The sequence below is a fragment of the Cavia porcellus genome, unplaced genomic scaffold (assembly GCF_034190915.1).
Source record: "Cavia porcellus strain 051 isolate PalLab524CR breed Dunkin Hartley unplaced genomic scaffold, mCavPor4.1 scaffold_16, whole genome shotgun sequence".
NCBI lineage: Eukaryota > Metazoa > Chordata > Mammalia > Rodentia > Caviidae > Cavia > Cavia porcellus.
Genome location: NW_026947499.1, coordinates 758,974 through 780,225, shown reverse-complemented (window position 1 = coordinate 780,225; position 21,252 = coordinate 758,974). Strand labels below are relative to the sequence as shown.

At 50.4% G+C, this 21,252-nt stretch overlaps 1 protein-coding gene across 13 annotated transcripts in view; it reads left to right on the top strand.

The window, feature by feature from the left end:
• Ep400 (E1A binding protein p400) overlaps positions 1-21,252 on the top strand; it is a 103,596-nt gene that overhangs the window by 70,456 nt on the left and 11,888 nt on the right. For all 13 annotated transcript variants that reach the window (XM_063225438.1, XM_063225436.1, XM_063225441.1 and 10 more), the window contains 18 exons: positions 87-198; positions 345-488; positions 6,124-6,282; positions 6,596-6,679; positions 6,951-7,085; positions 7,328-7,372; positions 7,453-7,606; positions 7,896-8,137; positions 8,617-8,790; positions 10,681-10,817; positions 10,941-10,997; positions 12,949-13,027; positions 13,113-13,367; positions 14,382-14,427; positions 14,693-14,802; positions 18,535-18,742; positions 18,844-19,106; positions 20,526-20,744. In XM_063225438.1, coding sequence (XP_063081508.1) covers positions 87-198; positions 345-488; positions 6,124-6,282; positions 6,596-6,679; positions 6,951-7,085; positions 7,328-7,372; positions 7,453-7,606; positions 7,896-8,137; positions 8,617-8,790; positions 10,681-10,817; positions 10,941-10,997; positions 12,949-13,027; positions 13,113-13,367; positions 14,382-14,427; positions 14,693-14,802; positions 18,535-18,742; positions 18,844-19,106; positions 20,526-20,744 — 2,623 coding nt within the window. The remainder of the gene's footprint in view (positions 1-86; positions 199-344; positions 489-6,123; positions 6,283-6,595; positions 6,680-6,950; positions 7,086-7,327; positions 7,373-7,452; positions 7,607-7,895; positions 8,138-8,616; positions 8,791-10,680; positions 10,818-10,940; positions 10,998-12,948; positions 13,028-13,112; positions 13,368-14,381; positions 14,428-14,692; positions 14,803-18,534; positions 18,743-18,843; positions 19,107-20,525; positions 20,745-21,252) is intronic.

Here is a 21,252-nt window from a genome sequence, read left to right as displayed (position 1 = left end):
GGCATGGGGTATGGGACGTGATAACCTGTGCTTATGGGTGAATTGATTGTCATTGTATAGTACATGTGTCTGTCTGTGTTTTGTAGGCTTGTGAGTGGCAATTCCATTGAGGAGAAACTATTGAAAAACGGAACTAAAGATTTGATCCGTGAAGTGGCTGCCCAGGGAAATGACTACTCCATGGCCTTTCTCACCCAGGTATTCTGCACTGCTTAGTGCTCTGGGTGTGGGAGGCTGCACAGGGAAGGGAACCTGCTGCCTTGTGTGGTTTTTATGTGACCAGTACCTGCACTGAGGCAGGAGGTCATCTCTGGTCCTGGGCTCTGTGTGCCTCTTGTGTCCAGCGAACAATCCAGGAGCTGTTTGAGGTCTATTCTCCCATGGACGATGCTGGCTTCCCGGTGAAGGCAGAGGAGTTCGTCGTGCTCTCGCAGGAGCCTTCTGTCAGTGAAGCCATCACATACAAGGTTGCAAGGCCTTTCATAGAGGTGAGGCTCATTCTGGTCCAGCAGGGACCGCACTGTGGCCTAACCTGCTCCTCCCTGCCTCTCCCTATCCTCCAGTTGGCCATCCCAAGGACTCTTAGCTGTGGGGAGGCACAAAGATAAAGTGGACCGCGTGGTCCTGTGTGAGTCACTGCTGCACTCTTCAGGTTTTCTGAGCTGTACTGGGTCACCTGTCCCAACCTCAGTCCACTGTCTTGGTGCTGCTTGGAGCAGTTGCTGGCCCAGTGTGTCATTCAGCCCAGGCAGAATGCTACCATCATTGAGGGTGTGTGCAAAGTACCCAGCCGAGTACTAAGAAAGGCATCATATGAGGTGCTGACTTCTGCCCACCATACACAGTTTCTCCAGTGTATCCTCATTGCATGTGGCATTGGTGAGCTACTTCCGTCTCTCCACGTGAACTGTTCGGTGATTGCAGGTGCCCCCTTTGAGGATGGATGGTGTCTTAGTCACATTTTCTTGTAGCTGAGACAAAATACCCAATACCCACAAATTAAGGGAGGAAAGGTTTATTTGACTCACAGTTTCTAGAAGTTTCAGTCCATAATCAGCTTGCTCTGAGGCAGCGAGACCTGGAAGAGGAGAAATTGTTTATGGTGGGCAGAAGTCAGCAAGACAGCAGCAGCTGACTTGTCTTCTGTCTTTCCACGCCCCCCACCCTTTGGGCAGTGCCATCCATAGCCAGGGTGGGTCTTCCCATCATCCATACCCAGAACTGTGCCAAACCAGTCAGTGGGCTAGTTTAGTCATCACAGACCTTGGTCCAGCCACCCCTGAAGATTCATTGTGACTGTTAATTCGGTTTGTTTGCTTGGTTGTTTTTTTCTGGTAGTAAAATCTTTTCCCCTTTCAGTATTACATGGTGCCTGTTAATTCCACCAAATCCCGTGTTTCCCTGCATGTTTTTCGTTCCTGTCAGTCACCATGATGCCTTTTTTAGCCCCTGCCCTCCTTGTCCGGTGGTAGTTTTCCTTCTTGGATGTTATCTTTTTTAGATCCACACTTGAGGAAGAACATGGGTTATTTGTCTTTCTGAGTCTGGCTTATTTCACTCAACATAGTGGTCACCAGTCCCATCCATTTTCTAGCAAGTGACCAGATTTTGTTCTGCTTTACAGCTGAGCAGCACTTGTGCTGCGGTGAACGTGGGTGTGCAGGCATCCCTAGAGTCTGCTCATTCCTCGGATAGATGCTAGGGAGTGGTGTTGTGGGTCACGTGGTGTATTGGGAAAACTTCCATATGGGTTTCCTTAGGGACTGTCCCAGTTTCCTTTCCTCTGCCCTGTAGCTGACCTCCTTTTCCCCTGCATCCTCTTTATTCCTCGTGACAGGCATGTAGTTTGGTTGGTTTGCATTGCCCTAGTGACTATAAAGATGCTGAACATTTTTTCATATTATTGGCTGTTTGTAATTCTTTTGAGAAGTACCTGTTTAATTGTAACTTTATTGATTGACCTATTTGATCATTTTTTGAATTCTTTAGATATTCAGCCTCCATAGAAGAGTAGCTGGCTGATTTTCTCCTATTCTGTATGCTGTCTCTTATTTTTGAGGCTCATTCTATAGTCAGACTGCCCTCGAGCTCTCTATGTCGCCCAGCCTGACCTCGAACTTGCGACAGTCCTCCTGCCTCAGCCTCCTCCATGTGCCACCATGCCTGGCTCTGTAGGCTATCTTTTCTTTCTGTTGTTTTCCCTTGCTATGCCAAAACTTTTTACTTTGATGGTTCTTATATTATTTCCTATTCAGAAAGTCTTTGTGCCTATGACTTCAAAAGCTACTCTTGAATTTTCTTTCAGCAGTTTCATCTTAATGTGCTTATAACTAGGCCTTGATCTATTTTTTAAAGAGTATTTCATTTTAAGGGCCCGAGAATTCAGCTCAGTGGTGTAAGCACCTTAAGCACCTGCCTGGCAGCACAAGGTTGTGAGTTTGATTCCCCAGAACTGGAGGGCTCCCCCCACCCCCCCAAAAAAAGAGTATTTTATTTTTAAAACATTTTTCTTTCTTTTCTTTTTATCGGTTCGGGGGATTGAACTCACAACTTGCACACTTGCAAGGCAGGCGCTTATGCCGCTGAGCTAAATCCCTAGCCCTAAAACATTTTTCTAGACTAATAATTTTTTTAAAAGTTGATAAGATACACATAGTCAAATGTGCTTATTTTAAAGGTACATCTCACTGAATTTTTGTATTACAGAATCAACCACAACCAAGATAAGATATATATCATTTCTACCAACTTGAAGGCTTCTTTACTAGTTAGTATTCACTGCCACTCTAGAGGTACCTGGGTCTAATACTGCATGGTGGACTAGTTTTGTTTTGTTTTGTTTTTTATTTTAAAGAGAAAAAAAATAGAAAAATCAAGAAGTAAACCTAAAAAACAACAATGAAAGTAAAATAACAACAACAGAAAATGGCTATATAGGTTTTTCAAAACAAGATGACAGGATTTTAACAATAGTTGTTATACTGCATATTGTTATCTTCAAAGTAGTTGTTCAGGTTACTAGATACAGGAAGAAAACAAAACAGTAAAACAGAACAAAACACTGGATTTCAAAAGTCAGAGGAAATCCCCCACAGTGCCACAGTGCACACTGCCATCCTCCAAGTGCCCAGTCCCACAGCCCAGGCCTGTGGAGTCAGTGAAGCAGTGTAAACATCAAGCTGTCCTTCACCTCAGGTGCTGTTGTCTCACCTGAGTTCCCTCTGAGTCAGCCAGCTGCTGATGTAGGGGATGGGTACCCTGCCCTTCTGATGTCCAGCCTGTGTACTGGCTGGCTCACAGAAAGAAAGATGTGCTTTGTCTTCTTGCTGAGTCCCTTTCCTATCCCCGAGACTGAGCCTGGCTCACGAGTGTGTGTCTTCTTGTGCCTTTGATCTTCATTGAATTGATTTTTTTTTTGGTAGTGTCTTGTTCAGTTTCTTCAGTGTTCAGATTCTTTATCTCCTTGGTTAAATTGACCCCTGGGAAGTTTAGTTTGGTTTTAGTTTTTTGAAATTTTTGAATGGAATTGCTTTTGTGATTTTTTTTTTTTTTTTTTTTTTTTTTTTTTTTTTGGGCTATCTCATCATTGGTGTTTTGTTTTGTTTTGTTAAAGCCAGGGGCTTGTGATATAGTTTAGGCTGGCCTCAAACTCACTATGTAGGCCAGGCTGGCCTCAGACTCATGACAATCTTCCTGCCTCAGCCTCCTGAGTTCTAGGATTACATGGTTGGCTAGAATAGCTACTGATTTTTTGTTAATGTTAGTTTTTGTATTCTGTTCCCAGAAATATCTTACAAATTGTTCTGAATAGGCTTTCCTCATTATGTTTAATAGATAACATATGCATGAGATTGAAAAGAAATTTGCATAGCACAAGCGGATAGAGGGGATCACATAGTTGTTACAAGTTTCACGCAACCTCGGAGGACGGTGGAGGGAGTTTGTGCATGTGAGCCTGCTGACACAGCGCACCCTGGAGAAGCCTCTGTGTGGCCCTCTGGTTTCCGAACAGCCTAGGACTTCCACAAAGAGATTCTTCCCAAAGGTGCTCTTCTAGGCTGCAGGGCAGGCACTGGGAGAGATAGGAATTCCACCTTGCATAAGTGAGGAAAGATTGGAATCCAAGCTGGGAGGGCTGTGGCTATGCAGAGGACCTGGCGTTGGAGTGGGCATGGGGAGGTCCAGGGGGAGTATCTGGACTCAGGTCCAGCGTAGGCCCAGTCACTAGCTGGAAGCCAGTGAGGTGGGGGTAGAGGCGGCCCCAATCCTGAAAAGGGATGTCTCAGGTCAGGGCTGGCATCAAGGCAGGCTGGTGTCAAGCTGGGCTGTTGCCTGACATTCTGTCTTCCACACGGAGGCTGGATTGTCACAGCAGGTACGTGGGGACCAGTTAGGAGGCCAAAAGAAGGCGCACAGTTGGAGACACTTGGGGGCAGCAGGCTGGGGTCATCAGAAGGTAAGGTCAGTGCTAGCGTGGCATCTGCTCCCCTGGTGTGGCCAGTGTCCTCTGCAGCCATGGGCGTTCTTGGAGAGACACCCTGAGCCTGCCCTGCTGGCTCATGGAAGAATTGTGCCAGAGAATAGTTTGAGAAAGCTTTGCCGATGTGTGAAAATACGTGCAACAGTGTCCACCTCATGAAGATCGACTGGACACATTTTCACAGTGTGAGGGCAGCCATTGTCACATCTGGTAAAGAGGAAGGGGCATGTCTCCAGCACCCTAGAGGCTCCTCCACCACCTTCCCCCTTCCACAAGTGAATACTCTGCGACCTTGAGCCACAGCTGCCCTTGCTGAACTCCACATCAGTGGGACCCTCTTCTGTGGAGCAAGGTTGATGCGTGCAGTGGAACACTCTGCTGTCTGTCTGTGAGGGCTGCTGATCGGGGGCTGTGCTTTGGGGGACACTCATGCTGTCTCCTCACACATGTGAACGTGGCAGTGTCACTGCAAGGTGAGGGCCTGGCAGCGGAGGTCCTGCCAGGCCAGTGTGTATGTGACTGATCCGAGTGGCTGATCTTGCCACTGTGCTTGGGCACTGGGGCCTACACCTCCAGCAGCCTTGCTTGAGCTGACCCGGAGAGGGAGAGGGACGATCTCTCACAGTGGCTTCCATTTGCTTCTTGCCATTGCTTGCTTTTGGCTACTTTCTTGTGAATCACTGGGATATCCCCCTGCCCCTTGCAGTGCTGAACACAAGTGAACTCAGGGTTTTGGGTGTCTGAGGCGCACTCTGCTGGGGGGCACACTTCAGCCCCAGGGTTCCTCCTTCATAAAGTGCCTAGTCAAATCCTTCCCCGTTTTAAAAATGGTGGTGTTCCTATTTTCTTAACGGCTGTAAGAGCTCTTTCTGTATTCTGCATGTGCAGCCTGTGCCCAGTACATGTGCGGCATCTTTTTTTGCAGTGTCTCTTGATGAGCAGTGATTCCAGTTGTGTTGTCACCCAGTGTGTTCTCTGTGTTCAGTCACTGAAGAGGTTCTCTGAGGTTGCAGTGATACTTGCTAGATTGTTGTGGAAATAATTTCCGTGCATAGCCTGAGGTGTGGCCAGATTTCAGCCTTTGCAGGTGTGGCTCTTTTGCCCCGAGAAGCCTATGCAGTCTGTAACTTAGGTCTTGTAATACCTACTGTCCCTGTGTCTCGGAGGTAGGTGTCTGTGGGGCCCTGCAGCAACTCTGTGGAGCCCGTGGCTGTGAGAGGAAGTAGGGACAGTTCGCCATGGGCGTCTTTCCACGGTTCTTGGTGGGCCTGTGTAAGGCCCCATGGCGTGGGGCTGTGCATCTTCTGTTCTGCTGTGGGCCACATCCTAGGTCTGTCAGGTGCTGTGGCCAGTGATGTGTGTGTGGGTCCCTTGTGACAGGAAGCCCTGCACCTTTCTTGTTGGTATCTGTGTGCTCCACTGGCCTTGCCATTGCTTTCAGGGCATCAACACCCTCTACCTATGCTGCACCCATCTGGCTCACCCAGGGGCTTCCCGGCAGGCTCAGATGGCACCCTGTGCCATTTCGTGTGCCTGTGACTGTTGTTTCGTGTATCCACGGGGACCATGGGGATCCTGGACCTGTGGGCCCCCACTTCCGCATGAAGTGCGTGTCTGCTAGACTGAGCGCAGCCTCTCTGTAGGCCCTCAAGAGCATCGAGTGCCTCGAGGAGGACGCCCAGAAGGCCTCGGAAGAAGCACTGCCCGGCACTGGCACCAGCCTGCCATGCTCAGACTTAGAGGATTCCAGGCAAGGCGAGGAGCTGTCGAGGCTGGAGGAGCTGGCCGATTTCATGGAGCAGGTTTGGGTTTCTTTTTTCTTTAGTACTAAAAATTTTAACGGGCATGGTAGCACATGCCTGTAATCTCAGCATTTGAAAGGCTGAGGCAAAAGGATGACCTTAATTTTAAGATGAGCCTGGACTACACTGCAAAACCCTGTCAAAAAACAAAAAAAGATTGAAAATGCAATGTTATTTTGACACTTTAATATTTTGTTGTTTACTTTAACAAAGAACAGGGACTTTTTAAATTCAAATGGTGATAACTAGGTTTTACAAAGAATTTAACTAACTTGCCATTGATTTTATTTTTTAAAATATGCTTTTAACATAGCTTACTCCCATTGAGAAATATGCTTTGAATTACCTGGAATTGTTCCATACAACCATCAAGCAAGAAAAAGAAAGAAATAGTGAGGTAAGAGAATCAGCTTTTGATCAGTTAACATGTGAGTAACCTTGGACTTTTCAGTACTAAGTAAACATGACCTCATAAAATGAAATGCTAGAAACCTGTGTAGGCCCCCTGGGCTCGTGTCTCCCGAGATGCCTTCGTAGTGATTCAGAGCAGCCTGGGGCTGCACAGTGGGTCGAGTGCTGAGGGCAGTGGGGCCACAGAGGTGGGGACAGCCAGGTTGGTGCTGCTGGCGCCGATGTGGATCATGTATTTCCTATGGCCCTGCCACTAGGATACCACAAGGGCCTCCGTGAGGGCATGGGAGTCACGCAACACCCAGGCCTTGCAGGAGAGGGAAGCCCAGCTGCTGCGGGAGCAGGAGGAAGCAGAGCTGCTCACCTACACACGGGAGGATGCGTACAACATGGTAGGCTCACGTTCCGGCCCCAAGCCCATGTTCTTGGGGGCTGCTTTCTCTGGAACCCGTGCTTAGAGTGTCTCTGTCAGGTGTTGGCTTTCTCCTGCACTGTATTGCCAGCTGAGAGTGAAACTCATTTTTAAGTCATGCCCATCACACTTCACTGGGAGACTTAAGTGTGAAAGTAAACAGTTCGCGGTGTTCACCATGAAACAGAGGTGTCGAATGTAACTGGTCCGTGTTCCCTACAGGAATACATCTGTGAAGATGCCGATGGTCAGACAGAGGTTATGCCGGTAAGGAGCGCCTGTCCCTGTTCCTAAGGGGCCAGTTTTGCACAGTTCTGCCTGTCACGAAATTTGCTTTCTCTGTGCAGCTCTGGACTCCGCCCACCCCCCCTCAGGATGACAATGACATCTACATCGACTCGGTCATGTGTCTGATGTATGAGACCATGCCCATCCCAGAAGCTAAACTGCCTCCTGTGTATGTGAGGAAGGAGCGCAAGCGGCACAAGACAGACCCGTCAGGTGTGGCACCTGCGCTTGGCAGAGGCCTCCCCCAGTCACTGTGATCTCCCTCCCTCTGTGGGAGTTTTGGTGTAGTGACCACACGCCCCCCAGTTACCTCTCCTGGCTTGTTCCTGTGTCCTGGTGTCTTCCTGGAGGTCTTGGCATTTGTACTTCTCGTCAGTAGTGAAAGCAGGCAAACATTCTGACCTCAGATGGGTGCTTCCCCAACCTCGGGGCCCCCGAGCCCTCCTCCCTTGCTGGCACAGGGCTCTTCCTGTCCTGTGTTGCTGACTTTGCTCTCCTTTAGCCACAGGCAGGAAGAAGAAGCAGCGGCATGGTGAGGTGGTTGTGCCACCTCGGTCCCTGTTTGACAGGGCCACACCGGGCATGCTGAAGATCCGGCGTGAGGGCAAGGAGCAAAAGAAGAACCTGCTGCTGAAGCAGCAGACGCCCTTTGCCAAGCCACTGCCTACCTACGTCAAGTCCTCTGGGGATCCCCCGCAGGACAGCCCCGAGTGGCTTATTGGTGAGGACTGGGCCCTGCTGCAGGTAAGCTATCTTGTTACTTTTCTCTCATCGCTGAGACAAAGTTCCCAATGCTGAAAATTAAAGAAGGAATTGGCTGGCTCCAAGGCAGGGTGGCACATGGCAAAGGGCAACCGATCATGGCTTCAGAAGATAGCTAAAGCGAAAAGACAGGGAGAGAGAGCGGGAAAGCTTCTGTCAGTCTCTTATGTAGTATGCAGGCTGCCCAGCCCGGGACAGGTGTAGCACTCACACCTTTAATCCAGCATTGGACCTTGAATCAGTCACAAACTTTGGATTCAGCTACCTCTTAAAAAAGCCTAAGACTGCATGAGGCTTTGGGTGCCATCTATACCCAAACCATAACATGAATGGTGCTGGCATCCAGTGCAGGATCTACACAGTGTTCACAGCGGTACTCTTGCTGTCTGGGTCTGTGGTGTGAGGGAAGCCCTTTGTATCTACAGCGTTTGACTTCTTTGATCTGCAACCCTGTCTTCCAGGCTGTGAAGCAGTTACTTGAGCTGCCCTTGAACCTCACGATTGTGTCACCTGCTCACACACCTAACTGGGATCTTGTCAGTGATGTGGTTAACTCTTGCAGTCGCATCTACCGTTCCTCCAAGCAGTGCCGGAATCGCTATGAGAACGTCATCATCCCCAGAGAGGAAGGAAAGGTGAGCCCTGCTCCTTGGTCTCCCTGGGAGGGTCAGGCTCCTGGGCCCTGCTGTGCGTCTCCCCACCGCACAGTCTGTCCCTGCAGTGTGGTGACAGCAGCATGGGCAGTGGTAAAGGCAATCACATGTGTTTTACTTTTCAAATCCGTTTTATTTCTTTCTTTTTTGTGTGTGTGGGGGGTGGTACCTGGGATCGAATTCACAACCATGCACTTGCAAGGCAGGCGCTTGTGCTGCTGAGCTAAATCCCCAGCCCAAATCCATTTTATTTCAAAGAAATAAAACAAAATTTCAAAACACTACAGTCAGGACAGTGGTACATACATTGCATATTGCCATTCCCAAGTCAGTCACCCAGAGCACAACACATCTGCATGCAGTTGTTGAATCAATGCCAGCACAAAGCTCTCCTCCCACCAGCTCAGAGAAATTAGTACTATAACCGTCTTAACTGTGTTAGATACAGTTCCTGCTTCTCACACTCGTGAGACAATATGATGTTTACACACGCATGTCTGATTTATTTCACTTTGGAGTATGCTCTCAACTTGTCATGTGTGTCTTTTTCAGAGAACATTTGGGAGACCAAATTTGGGAGAACTTTTCTTAGTTGTCAGTTTCTGTAGAATCTGTTCTGTTTCTGCAGCATCTTGTTGTGGAGTCTGTGCTTGGACAAGCAGGTGGTCTTGTGCTTGCTGTGTGCTGCAGGTCCTTATGCATTCAGCACAGCGCAGCATGTCGCTGGGCTGCTCCTGTGCAGCACAGTGTGTGCAGCTCGTCATGCCATGCCTGTGTGTACAGAGACCTCCGCCCTCTCAGGAGCATGCTCCCCTTCCAGCAGTGGGTGCCATGTGGGCGTGTGGGACACAGCTCTGACCACCTGGGCTGTCCCAGCAATGTTGAGCTACAGTCCTGCCTTCCTGCAGTGACAGGGCAAGGTAGGGCAGACGTCCAGTGTGTGTCTGAAATTTGCATTTGGGTTATGATTTGTGAAAGTGACGACGTCTGCGCACACATTAGAGCTGTCCTCAGAATGAGGTTGCCACACTTCGTTTACCTCGGCAGCTGTTGCTCAAGTCTTTTTGGTGTACGTCTTCCTGCACACTTGTTTCGGAATGAAGTGTTTGCTTCCTTGTGGCAGCACTCTGTGCTGTCTAGTGAGACCCTGTGCTCTCACATTAGCCCTAAGTTTTGGAAGCCTTCATAGCAGCTGTTAATACGGGAAAAATAAAGCTAGGACATCTTTTTCTCTTATGGTTGCTTTGTGAAGCTAATCCAAAGAAAAAGATACAAAGTGAGATGAGCAAGATAAAAATCTTTGTCCCCAAGGCTGGATAGGGGAGCACAGACATGTTCATGAGGGACCTGAGTTTAATCATAAACAGTCCAGACCTGGAGATCTCCTGGAGTGCTTGTCCTCGTGTTGTAGAGGGTGTGCTTGACCGCCTGTCTGGGGAAGGAGGGTGTGGGTCCCCCCAGTGCTCACACCCGTTGTACCAGGAGGCAGCAGCTGGTGTGCATGTGGGTGGGTCAGTCACAGACCACAGCCCGAGGTTTCCATTGTAGGCAGGGTCTGGCAGGGGTCCTGTAGCAAGCACAGTCCCCCCTCTCCAGGTTCTGGTGTACCTGGCTCTGGGGTATCGTGGGTACGCCTGGTCTTGTTCTTCCCATCTCGATGCTGCCCTCTGCTCGAGCTTGTTCTGGGGTAAGATGATTCCACACATGTGCGGAGTGTGGGAGATGGGCCAGGGAACTTGCTCGTTGGCATCTTGGTTCTGACTTCCCTGACACTGCTTCTGAGGCTGAGGTGCTGCTCTGGCAGCAGGCCATGCCCTGGGTGGCACCAGCCGACCCGACAGTGCTGTAACATGCTCTTCCCTACTGTTTCAGAGCAAGAACAACCGTCCTCTGCGCACAAGCCAGATCTATGCCCAGGATGAGAACTCTACCCACACGCAGCTGTACACGAACCACTTTGACCTGATGAAGATGACAGCCGGCAAGAGGAGCCCCCCGATCAAACCTCTGTATGTCCCAGTCCTCCCTTCACGAGGTTCATGACAGGTGGACCTTGAGACGCAGGCGTTGACATGGACTCATGGCTGTCTCTCCCCTGTTTAGTAACTGTGGTCTCATTTTCTGCCCTGCAGGCTTGGTATGAACCCCTTTCAGAAGAACCCCAAGCATGCCTCTGTGTTGGCAGAAAGGTACAGGGCATTGGGAGACACTGCCTGTTCTTTGGAGGGGTTTTGCTCAGGGTTAACCTAAACGCAGCAGCGTACGGCCTCAGAGAGGTACAGTGCCTGGACCAGAGTGACAGGACACTTTTGCCAAGCACAGGCGTGGAGAGCTGTGTCTGCACCCATGGCAGCCCTCTGGGGCCCTGAGTCACTGCGGTGGGTGTGCTTCAGGGCTGGGGCAGTGTCACAAGAGGCTTTCTCCCTCATGTGCCACCCTTCTTTGGGCACAAGTCCGTTGAAGTTTTGGGAAAAAGATGCATTAGTGGGTAGATGGTGAGCTAGGAAGGTGTAAGGAAGTATCAGGTAAACTGAGTTCTGGGAGTCCTAAGTGATGGGCATTTTATGCACGCAGCTTTTTGGAGTCATGTTGAAAGGAGATCTGTCCAGATGGAATGGCTGCCTTGGGCTTGGGCACTCACTGTCAGTGCCCTTGTGCAGGTTGGGCCACTTCCTGTCCTGCCCCTGCTTTCTGCATGTCTCCTCTGCAAACAGCTGCAGGGCAGGGTCCTCATCACAGGGAGGTGGCCTGCAGCACATCTACTGAGAGTCTGAGATGGCTGCCATGGCTGCCTGTACCCTGGCCCCAAGTACCCTGCCTGTGTGGTGGATGGCAGGCTTCCTCTGCTGTGTTCCTCTTGGGGCCATGGTTCACACTTAGATGTTCCGTATACATTCCTCATTTATTGTGCCCAAGCTCTGCAGCTACGGGGATTTGGTGTTGGCAGCACAGAGCTCGGCTCTGTGGGCTCGGCTCCCATCACTCCGGCAGAGGACAAGTTAGCTCAGTGGGCGGCTGTTGGAAGCTGTGACTGGGTCAGCACAGCGGCCGGGGATGAACTGGGCACTGCCCTCCCCATTGCTGTAAGATAGGAGCGAGAGGGCCCCCTAGAAGTGCACAGAGAGCGTCACACACTTCCACAGGTGTAGGATCGAGCTAGGCTCAGAGGGAGCTGAGGACAGGAGGCTGCAGCCAGCAGACTTCCTGTGTGGGCAGGAACAGGCCATGCCATGGGCCCAAGGCTACAGAGCCACAGGGAGCAGAGCGAGGCCACAAGTGGCTGCTCGCAGGTGTTAAAGTGATTATTCCTCTCTGGGAGCTGTCGGGGTTTGCTGGGAGTCATAGGGGAACTTAGGGTTCACTGGGGGCTGAGGCTCCAGTGGTGGGCACAAAGTGTATCTGCAGAGCACGCTCGTAAATGGGGACAGGGCTGTGTGTGCAAAGCGTTCCTGCAGAGCTGCTGGTCTGGAGTGTCTGACACCACAGATGTACTGAACCTTTTACCACCTGGAAGGGCTTCACGGCTTGTCTTTGGCCCTCCGTCATCAGTGACTTGGGACTGTGTTCAGTAAAGAAAGGGTGACTTGAGCACAGGCACTGTGGTTCTGTGACAGTGTGGTGATTACAGCTTGGTATGGGACATGGACATACTGGACAGAGGAGTGGGTTGTCTTCTGGTGGGAAGGAATGGGATGGTACGAGACTTCTCCTGCAATGTAGCATGAAGTCTTTTTTTTCTGTTTTGTCATCATTAACTACTTGTAAAGGTTTTCCTTTTTTTTTTTTAATTAGTTCATATTCATACAAAAGCATATTTGTGCACATGCATAACTTCATTGGTACTCCTCCCTTCTGCCCTCCCCCTTTCCATCTGTGCAGTTCAAACCTTATCAATCCTTTTTTTTTTTTTTTTTTTTTTTTTTTTTTTTTTGTCTTTTTTGTTTTTTATTGGTACCAGGGATTGAACTCACGACTGCCTGCTTGCAAGGCAGGCGCTTATGCCACTGAGCTAAATCCCCAGCCCCTGTGCAGTTCAAACCTTACAAATTATTCATTTCTGGCATTTTCTACTTGACCACAGGTCACTGAAACCATAGGTCAGGCCAGATTGTACATTTAACTTTTGCACTTGTCTTTCAGTGGAATCAACTATGACAAACCGCTGCCTCCCATCCAGGTTGCTTCTCTCCGCGCGGAGCGAATTGCAAAAGAGAAAAAGGTGTGGCTCCCTGGGGGTGGTAGCTGTGAGACTGTCCACCAGTTGAGTCCCCTCCAGCAGCTTCTCTTCTGCCCACCCCTTCTAGGCACTGGCTGATCAGCAGAAGGCACAGCAGCCAGCCGTGGCACAGCCGCCCCCTCAGCAGCAGCAGCAGCAGCCCCCACCACCCCCTCAGCAGCCACCACCATCGCTGCCCCAGGCACAGGCTTCTGGCAGCCAGCCACCAACAGGGCAGCCTGCCATCCCACCCCAGCCGCAGGCCCAGGCCCAGCCCCAACCTGTGCAGGCCCCACCCAAAGGGCAGCCTGCCATCACGACCGTGGGCAGTGCCGCAGTACTGGTAAGATCCGCAGTGCTGCAGAGCCCCGGGCTTTCCCCCACAGGCCCGGCCTGTGTGGCCCAAAGACGTGAGGGTGGGCGAAGCTGCTGTCTAAGCACAGGCCCAGGGTGCTGTGCACACACAGGGCACAAGTGCCTTCTTTGCCGTGCCACCCCGCCTGTGAGCACACACACAGGTGCCTGCCACATGCCCATGCCTTGGTGGCTGTTGCACATGTCACGCACACTTACAGAAAGTGTTCTGTGCTGGATGCCGGGAGCACTTGCTCTGGACTGTGAGCCAGACATGAGAGTACTTCATGTAGAACCATTTTCTCCATCAGTTTAAGTTGTGTCTGGTTGTAATGGAACTTTTACTTGCACTTGTACATTTTTATTCATTCAGATGGCACAGTTAAGCCAGGGGTGGTAGCACACGCCTTTTAATCCCACCATTTGGGAAGCTGAGGCAGGAAGATTGCTAGTCTCAGTGCTGCCTTGCTAACTTGGTGAGATTTTGTCTCAGCAATAAAAATTAGAAAAAAAGCAGAGACTGAATGCAACTTAACAAGTGGTAGAGTGCTCCAGTGTGCTCTCTAGCACCTCCCACCTCCAAAAAGCATTTACTAAACATCCTTGGTGCGAGGAGCATTGGTGAGCGAGATCAGTCCCTGCTCATTGGTATCTGTGCCTGGTAGGGAGCAGAAGGGGCAGGAGGTGATTGTCTCAAGTGCTGGCAAAAAGGTGGCCGGCAGAGCAGCCACGGTGCTGGGGCAGAGCCTTTCTGAATGGGTGGCTGTGAGCTGGGGCCTTAGTGGCAGGAAGTTGGCTATGGGAGTCAGAGGTAAGACATTTCAAAGCTGAGTGTGTTACATGCTGGGCTGGGTGACAAGGGACAGCACATACAGGGTGGAGTGGGGGGCCAAACCAGGCTGGCCTGGGTGGCTGCATAGGTGTAGTTGGGGTTTGGGTCTGATTGGAGGGTTTGTGCAGGGCAGGGCTTGGCATGAAACTCAGAGTTTTCCTTTTTACACAGGCAGGAACCATGAAAACCTCAGTGACGGGTACCAGTATTCCAGCAGGTAAGGAGGGTGCAGAAGCACTGAAGCGGGCACTGGGCGTAGAGAAGCACACAGTGTGGACCTAGTGCTGTCCTCAGGGAAGCTGAGGCAGGAAGCTCACAAGACCAGTGGCAGCTTAGCCATTAGTGAACCCTACCTTGAAGTAAAAAGTAAAAAGATGTGAGGATGTGGCCCAGTGTGAGGGCCCTTGGTTCAATCCAGGTACTACCAGGTCAAAAAACAAATACTGGATGAAGGATGAGAAAGCTGTTCTCTTCCTCTGCAGGCACCGTGAGTGGCAATGTGATTGTGAACACTATCGCGGGTGTCCCCCCTGCCACCTTCCAGTCCATTAACAAGCGACTGTCATCACCCGTGGCCCCAGGAGCCTTGACTGTGAGTGGTCCCTGTCCCTGGAGTGCACTGGGCCGTGGCTTGTTCCTCTGGGGCAGTGCCTGTGTGCCATTCATCAGTGAGAGTAGCACTGAGGAAAGAAGCAGCCCGGCAGGACAGCCATTTCCACATTCAGTATGGGGGATGGCATCCGTTTGTGCTCAGGGAATGCAGCCACAGTGTGTGTGTGTGCGCACGCGCGCACGTGCATGCATGCGTGTGTGCACGCACATTCTTCCCGTTTGTGTGTGTGTGTGCGTGTGTACGTGTGTACATGCGTGTGTGCGCACATATTCTTCCCACAACTCAGTCCAGACAGGGTGAGTGGATCTGAGTTGCTGTGGTCCAGGAATTGGTTGTGTCGCTGTCCAGAGCAGAGGTGGTGGTGGAGCAGAAGTGGGCAGTAGCACATACAGGGCCTGTACAGGAGGAGGGGACCAGGTACTGTGTGAGGGCAGCACTGAGGGTTCGTATCCATTCCACTCTGTAAAGGCCAGCAGGGCCTCAGACAGATGATTAGATGGGGCAGGAGGGACCTAGACAGCCTGTGAGATACCTAGACGGTGTGGCCTTGGCAAAGGGTAGGTGCGCAGTTGAATGGAGCTGGGTGGGAAGTCAGAAGTAGGTGTTTGCGCCTGTGCAGTCAGGTAGTTTCCTTCAGAGTACCCGGGGTTAGGCAGGCTGGCTACGTTGTGCTGGAACCGTGGGATTGCTGCGTACAAAACAGTGAACCTTGACCTGTAATTCATACTACAAATAAAACATCGTTCAGTATGACTCCCAGGCCCAGATGTAACTCCAGAAGGTCTAGAGGCCTTTTTTTTTTTTTTTTTTTTTTTTTTTAAATTTTAGAGATAAGGTCTTGCTATGTAGTCCAGGCTGGTTTTGAACTCCCTGTGGAGGTCAGATTGGCCTTAAACTCCTGGCAGTCCTCCTGTCTTAAGTGCTAGGATTACACGTGTGCATCACCACACCTGGCCAGAAAACATAGACTTTGAACCAAAACACAAGTATTTTTAGAAGAAAACTTAGAAAAAGAACATATCTTGGTTTAGATAAACATTTCTAGGATGCAAAAAGTCTTATGAATAAAAAGTGGTAAGATTTCATCAAATTAAAAACTGCCTTTTTTTTTTGTACTGGGAATGGAACTCAAGACCCTGTGCTTACCAGGCAGGCGCTGTGCTACTGAGCTATAGTCCCGGCCTAAAAACTGCTTCTTGAAATAAATACGTGAATAAAAACTACTCCCTAAAAAATATTAAGAAAATGAAAGTAAAAGCGCAGACTGGGAAAATATATTTGCAAAACCTGTGAGGACTGGTATGCAGGTTGCATGGACTCTTGAACTCAGAAGAAAACAGGTGAATTTAAAAATGAACAGAAGGGGGCTAGGGATATAATTCAGTGGCATGGTGCCTGCCTGGCAAGCGCAAGGTCATGAGTTTGATTCCCAGTACCAGAAAAACAAGTGAAAATGAACAGAAGATTGAGCAGTCAGTCACAGAGAGGATGCGTGGATGGCAAATAGATCATAAAAAGATGAGGGAAGCAAAACTGTAACAACACCACGGTGTGGGTGTCACGTGCGCCTGTGCGAACAGCCATGAGACCCCAGCCGTGACGCTGTATAATCTCCTGGACAGCAGTGATTGGTTTTACAAAGTTAAACACACACTCTACTATGCGGCCTGGCAGTTTTGTTACTAGGTGTTACCTGCGGTGCCCCCGTGTAACCCTTGGCCGCTTGGTGGGACAGGCGGCAGGGAACCTCAAAGGCCTGTTGCTGCTCTTGCTGCTGCCACTGCTACTACATAAACAGAGCTTCAAAAGACGGCGTTAGCCAGGTGTGATGGTGCAAGCCTATGATCCCAGCACTCTGGGGCAGGAGGACTGCCGTGTGTTTGTGGCCAGCCTGGGCTCTATAGAGAGTTCCAGGCCAGCGTGGACTACTGACTTAGCAAGATCATGTCTCTTAAACAAACGAGGAAGCTGCGTGTGTTGTGTGCACTTAAATAATGTGATGGAAATGCTGGGACTTCAGGCAGACAGCAGAAGAGTGCCACTGGAGGTGAGGGAGGGTTTGGTTACAGAGAGGTGATGGAGGGTTCCAAATCTGGGCTGTGGTGCACACTGTCACCTGGATTCACAGAATTGCGTCCCAATAACAGCAGTTATTGTAACTGCTGTATGTTCAGTGCACATTGTTAAGCTGAAAGGTTACACAGAACAGATTGAAAAGTTTTTTAGCGTGCAATTTAAGATTATTTCATTGATTTTTAGTACTCTGTTTTGCAGTAAACTACTTTAGGTGCAGTCTTTTCAGTAAATAACAAAGCTAGTAGGAGCATTAAAAACATTGCAAATGAACATTGCTGCTGTTTCTATGGATCAGCAAGCCAAAATCATTACATTTAGCATTGTACTTTTTAAAAAGGCTTATTTGTGATATCTCTGTTGTGTAGGAATGATTCTAATTCCCTGAAAAACTCCAAATCTGAAGCACTTATGACCCTAGGTCACAGGGATCTGCAACCCGCATCTTCCTGGGCTGTGGTGTAGGTGCAGGGGACAGAGGCCTTTGCAGCTGTCTTTGCAAGCTGGTTTCTCTAGAAAGTCGGGCAGCTTCCAGGAGGAGCACTCTCAGCCTTTCCACAGATAGGAAGAGTATTGTCCCCAAGGGCAGGACACATGTGAGCAGAGGCAGAGCAGATGCAGGCAGTAGGTTGCTTTGTGGGTGGAGCACAAACTGCAGGAACAGAGCAGAGCAGGTTCCTCGTGTGGGTGCTGGTGGCCAGAGCAGGGACACCAAGAGGTGGAGGTGGATGAAGACAGGTGGCGGCCGTTCACTGTGGGCTAAAGAAGTGAAGCACGTTGTACATGATGGTGCAGAACTCCATAGGGGCGGGGGCTGGGGATTTAGCTCAGCGGCATAAGCGCCTGCCTTGTAAAGCAGACAGTCATGAGTTCGATCCCCAGTACCGCTAAAAAGGAAAAAGACAAAAAAAAAGATAGTGAGAACTCCATAGGGGTGGCCTTGTTTTAAAATGTGTGATTTTGGTAAGTACTCAGGACAGGTTTTAGATGAGCTATTACTAAAAGAACAGAAAGAATGTGTGACTTAGATGCCAATAAGGGAAACTGGATGAGAACAAATAAAGGAAGAAAGTGCGGAAATAGGGAAGGGAAACATGCAACAGACGAGCATGTGCAGAGTAACAGGCTAGCTTTAAATCCAAGCACACAAGTAACGCAGTGGAAAGGGTCAGCACCACATTAGGTTGTCTAAGGCTGCATGAGTACTTGAGCCAAGATGGCTTGCAAAGAAAAAGGACCCCAGGAAGGAAGTCTCCAGGGCATCAGAGTGGTGACACAGCTGAGTCTGGCCAGAGCATGGCCTGGGGCCTGACACGCCAAATCTTAGACCCAGGAGAGGAGGTAAGGACTGGAAGAGCCAGGGTTCTGCACAGGCCTGGCAGTGGAGTGTGGGCTGGTGCAGGGCGTGGCTCTGAGCACAGGGCTGGCAGGGTAAAGGAGAGTCCATGTTCTGAGCGAAGGAGGCAGGACCCATGGGTTGGACACTGTCCTTTGAGACGGTTTGTTCCTGTTAACCTGGTTCTCTGAGAAGGAGTACCCTGCTGCAGACAAGGAGCCCTTGGGGAGCCATGCATACTCCTACCCCTGGGCCTGGAGCGTGGTGCAAAGTGTGTGCTGAGCTCCTGCTTACTTTTCCAGACCTCGGGAGGCTCTGCCCCTGCACAGGTAGTCCATACCCAGCAACGAGCAGTCGGCTCCCCGGCAACTGCGACTACTGACCTGGTGTCCATGGCAACAACTCAGGGTGTTCGAGCAGTCACTTCTGTGACAGCCTCTGCTGTGGTCACCACCAACCTGACCCCAGTGCAGACCCCAGCCCGATCTTTGGTGACTCAGGTATCCCAAGGTAAGAAGAGGCTTGGTGTCTCTCGCCCATACCAGTTGCTGGAGCTCGCACTGTTGCCCCAGGAGTGAGAGTGGTGGAGCTAATGACAGATGTTTTCCCAGCCACAGGGGTGCAACTGCCTGGAAAAACCATCACCCCTGCGCACTTCCAGCTTCTCCGACAGCAGCAGCAGCAGCAACAGCAGCAGCAACAGCAGCAACAGCAGCAACAGCAGCAGCAGCAACAGCAACAGCAGCAACAGCAACAGCAGCAGCAGCAGCAGCAGCAGCCACCACCTCAGCAGCCCTCTCAGGTGCAGGTTCCACAGATCCAGGGCCAGGCCCAGTCCCCTGCTCAGATCAAGGCCGTGGGCAAGCTGGCACCGGTGAGCACTTTCCAGGGGTTCCCGGGTAGGCTGGGCCTACGGACAGACCTGTTGCATGGTGCAATTCAAACTTTATTTTGCAGAAATTTAGCTCTGCCTTTAGGTAGGAAGTGTATCTTGTGGTGTTAAATGCGTGTGGATGACACTTTTAAATGCCTTTGGGCTACTGCAGCACTTTGGGACCAGAGTCCCTGTTCACAAACACATCCTTTCTTCAGCCCTTATGTGTGGTGTACCTCGGCTCACTGGGTGCTGTTGTCTACCACCAAACACTGGGAAGGACGTGCCTCGGCACTTCGGGGGCCAGGAGCTGGGGCCTGGCTTCTCCAGGAGGGCCCATTTGAACTGCGCTGCCCTGAGTTTCGCTAGCTTGGACACTGCCTTTGCTTTCATTTATGCAGAGGTGTTCATTTTGGAAGGAAGTGCCACATCCCTGCCACAAACGGACAATCACAAGTAGATGTCATGCAAAGGAACCAGGAAAACACAGTACCAGTCAGATGATTGGGACTGTTATGAGGCTTGGACTTGGAGGAGGGCTTCTCCATGAGGGGAAGCCCTGGTCAGAGGCCAGGTATTCTGCAGAGTACCTATAGGTTGGGATAGCACAGAGAGTACCTGGTGTCCTGCAGCGCTCTGTCTGAGCCCCAGGGCTTGCCTCATTCCTCTGACCCATAGTGGTTGCAGCCATGCCTCCTGGGCAGAAGCTGCCTTCCGCACCATCTCAGCTCCAGGAGCCTTAAGCACTTGCATACAGCAACCTTCTCCTCAACCTTCACCTGCCTGTCCTGAGATAGGGTCAGTCACTTTGTGTCCAGTGAGCTGATAGTAATGAACAGTCTAAATTTTCTTCTTAAAAGATCTTTTCTTTCTCTGTCTCTATCTCTGGCAGTACGTACTGGTAACTGAACCCAAGGCTTTCACACTGAGCCACATCCAGCCCTTTTTTGTTTTTTATTTTGACACAGGAGCTTATCAGGTCAACAAGTTGCCTGGACTGGGCTTAAACTTGCAGTTCCTTCTCCTCAGCTGTGTGTACTATGTATTTCTTAAAAACATTTTTTGAATTAGTATCTTAAAGCACTCACTTTTTTAATGACATAGATTATTTAATGACATATATTATTTAATGACATATATTATTAACTTAGTAAGTTCGATGATACTACATATTTAAATTGTGAGAGACTGAAACCTAGTAATTTCCTTGTGAACCTACTCCTCTGTCAGAGTCACTGTTCCCAGTCCTTGCAAAAAGGCTAATTTTGAACATCTGGGCACTTGGCAACAGAGGTTGGTTTGCATTCTACCTGATGTGTACTCTCTGGAGGCAGAGAGGTAACTTAAAATTGGTGTGTTTTGAGCTAAAGAGCACAGCGCAACTCATGTGGAAGAGAACATACCTTATTTGGATTTCAGGAACACATCATCAAGATGCAGAAGCAGAAAATGCAGTTGCCCCCACAGCCCCCGCCACCGCCGGCCCAGCCAGGACCCCCCCAGCCTCCAGCACAAGTGCAAGTGCAGCCCCCGCAACCCCCACAGCAGCAGAGCCCCCAGCTAACCACCGTCACTGCCCCGCGGCCTGGCGCTTTGCTTACAGGAACCACTGTGGCCAACCTCCAGGTGGCACGGCTTGTAAGTTTCAGTACAGATGCTTGTTTTCCAGAATGGTTGTGTCTGTCTGTGTTTAGGGCAGCTCAGTGGCTGGCTCGTTGTCTTGGCCTGCTTGCAGGATGTCGTGGGGAGGAGGGGGGCTGTTCCTGCTAAGAACTCTATGTCTGGGGAAAGGATGAGACACCTAACACCAGCACCTCTCAGACCAAGGGCTTGGGACTGAGTGAAGGAGCGTGCATGACCCAGTGGTCCCTGCACTGGGAGGTGGAGGCTTGGGGCCAGGCCCACATGGGAGGAGGCGAGCTGCCAGGGCGGGGAGGGGTTGGCTCAGGAGTGACCAATGAGTAGGCAGGAGGAGCCTTTGGGTCTTAAGAGGAGAAATAACAAGATAAAAACAGTGTCCAGGAAGAACAGCCAGGATCAGTGTCCTTTGTGCAGGGAGCAGCATCATAGCAGGGGACCCTCATGGAGGCTGACTGAGCAGGGCCCAGACCCCTAGTGCAGGGGGTGCTTCCTATGAACTGCATAT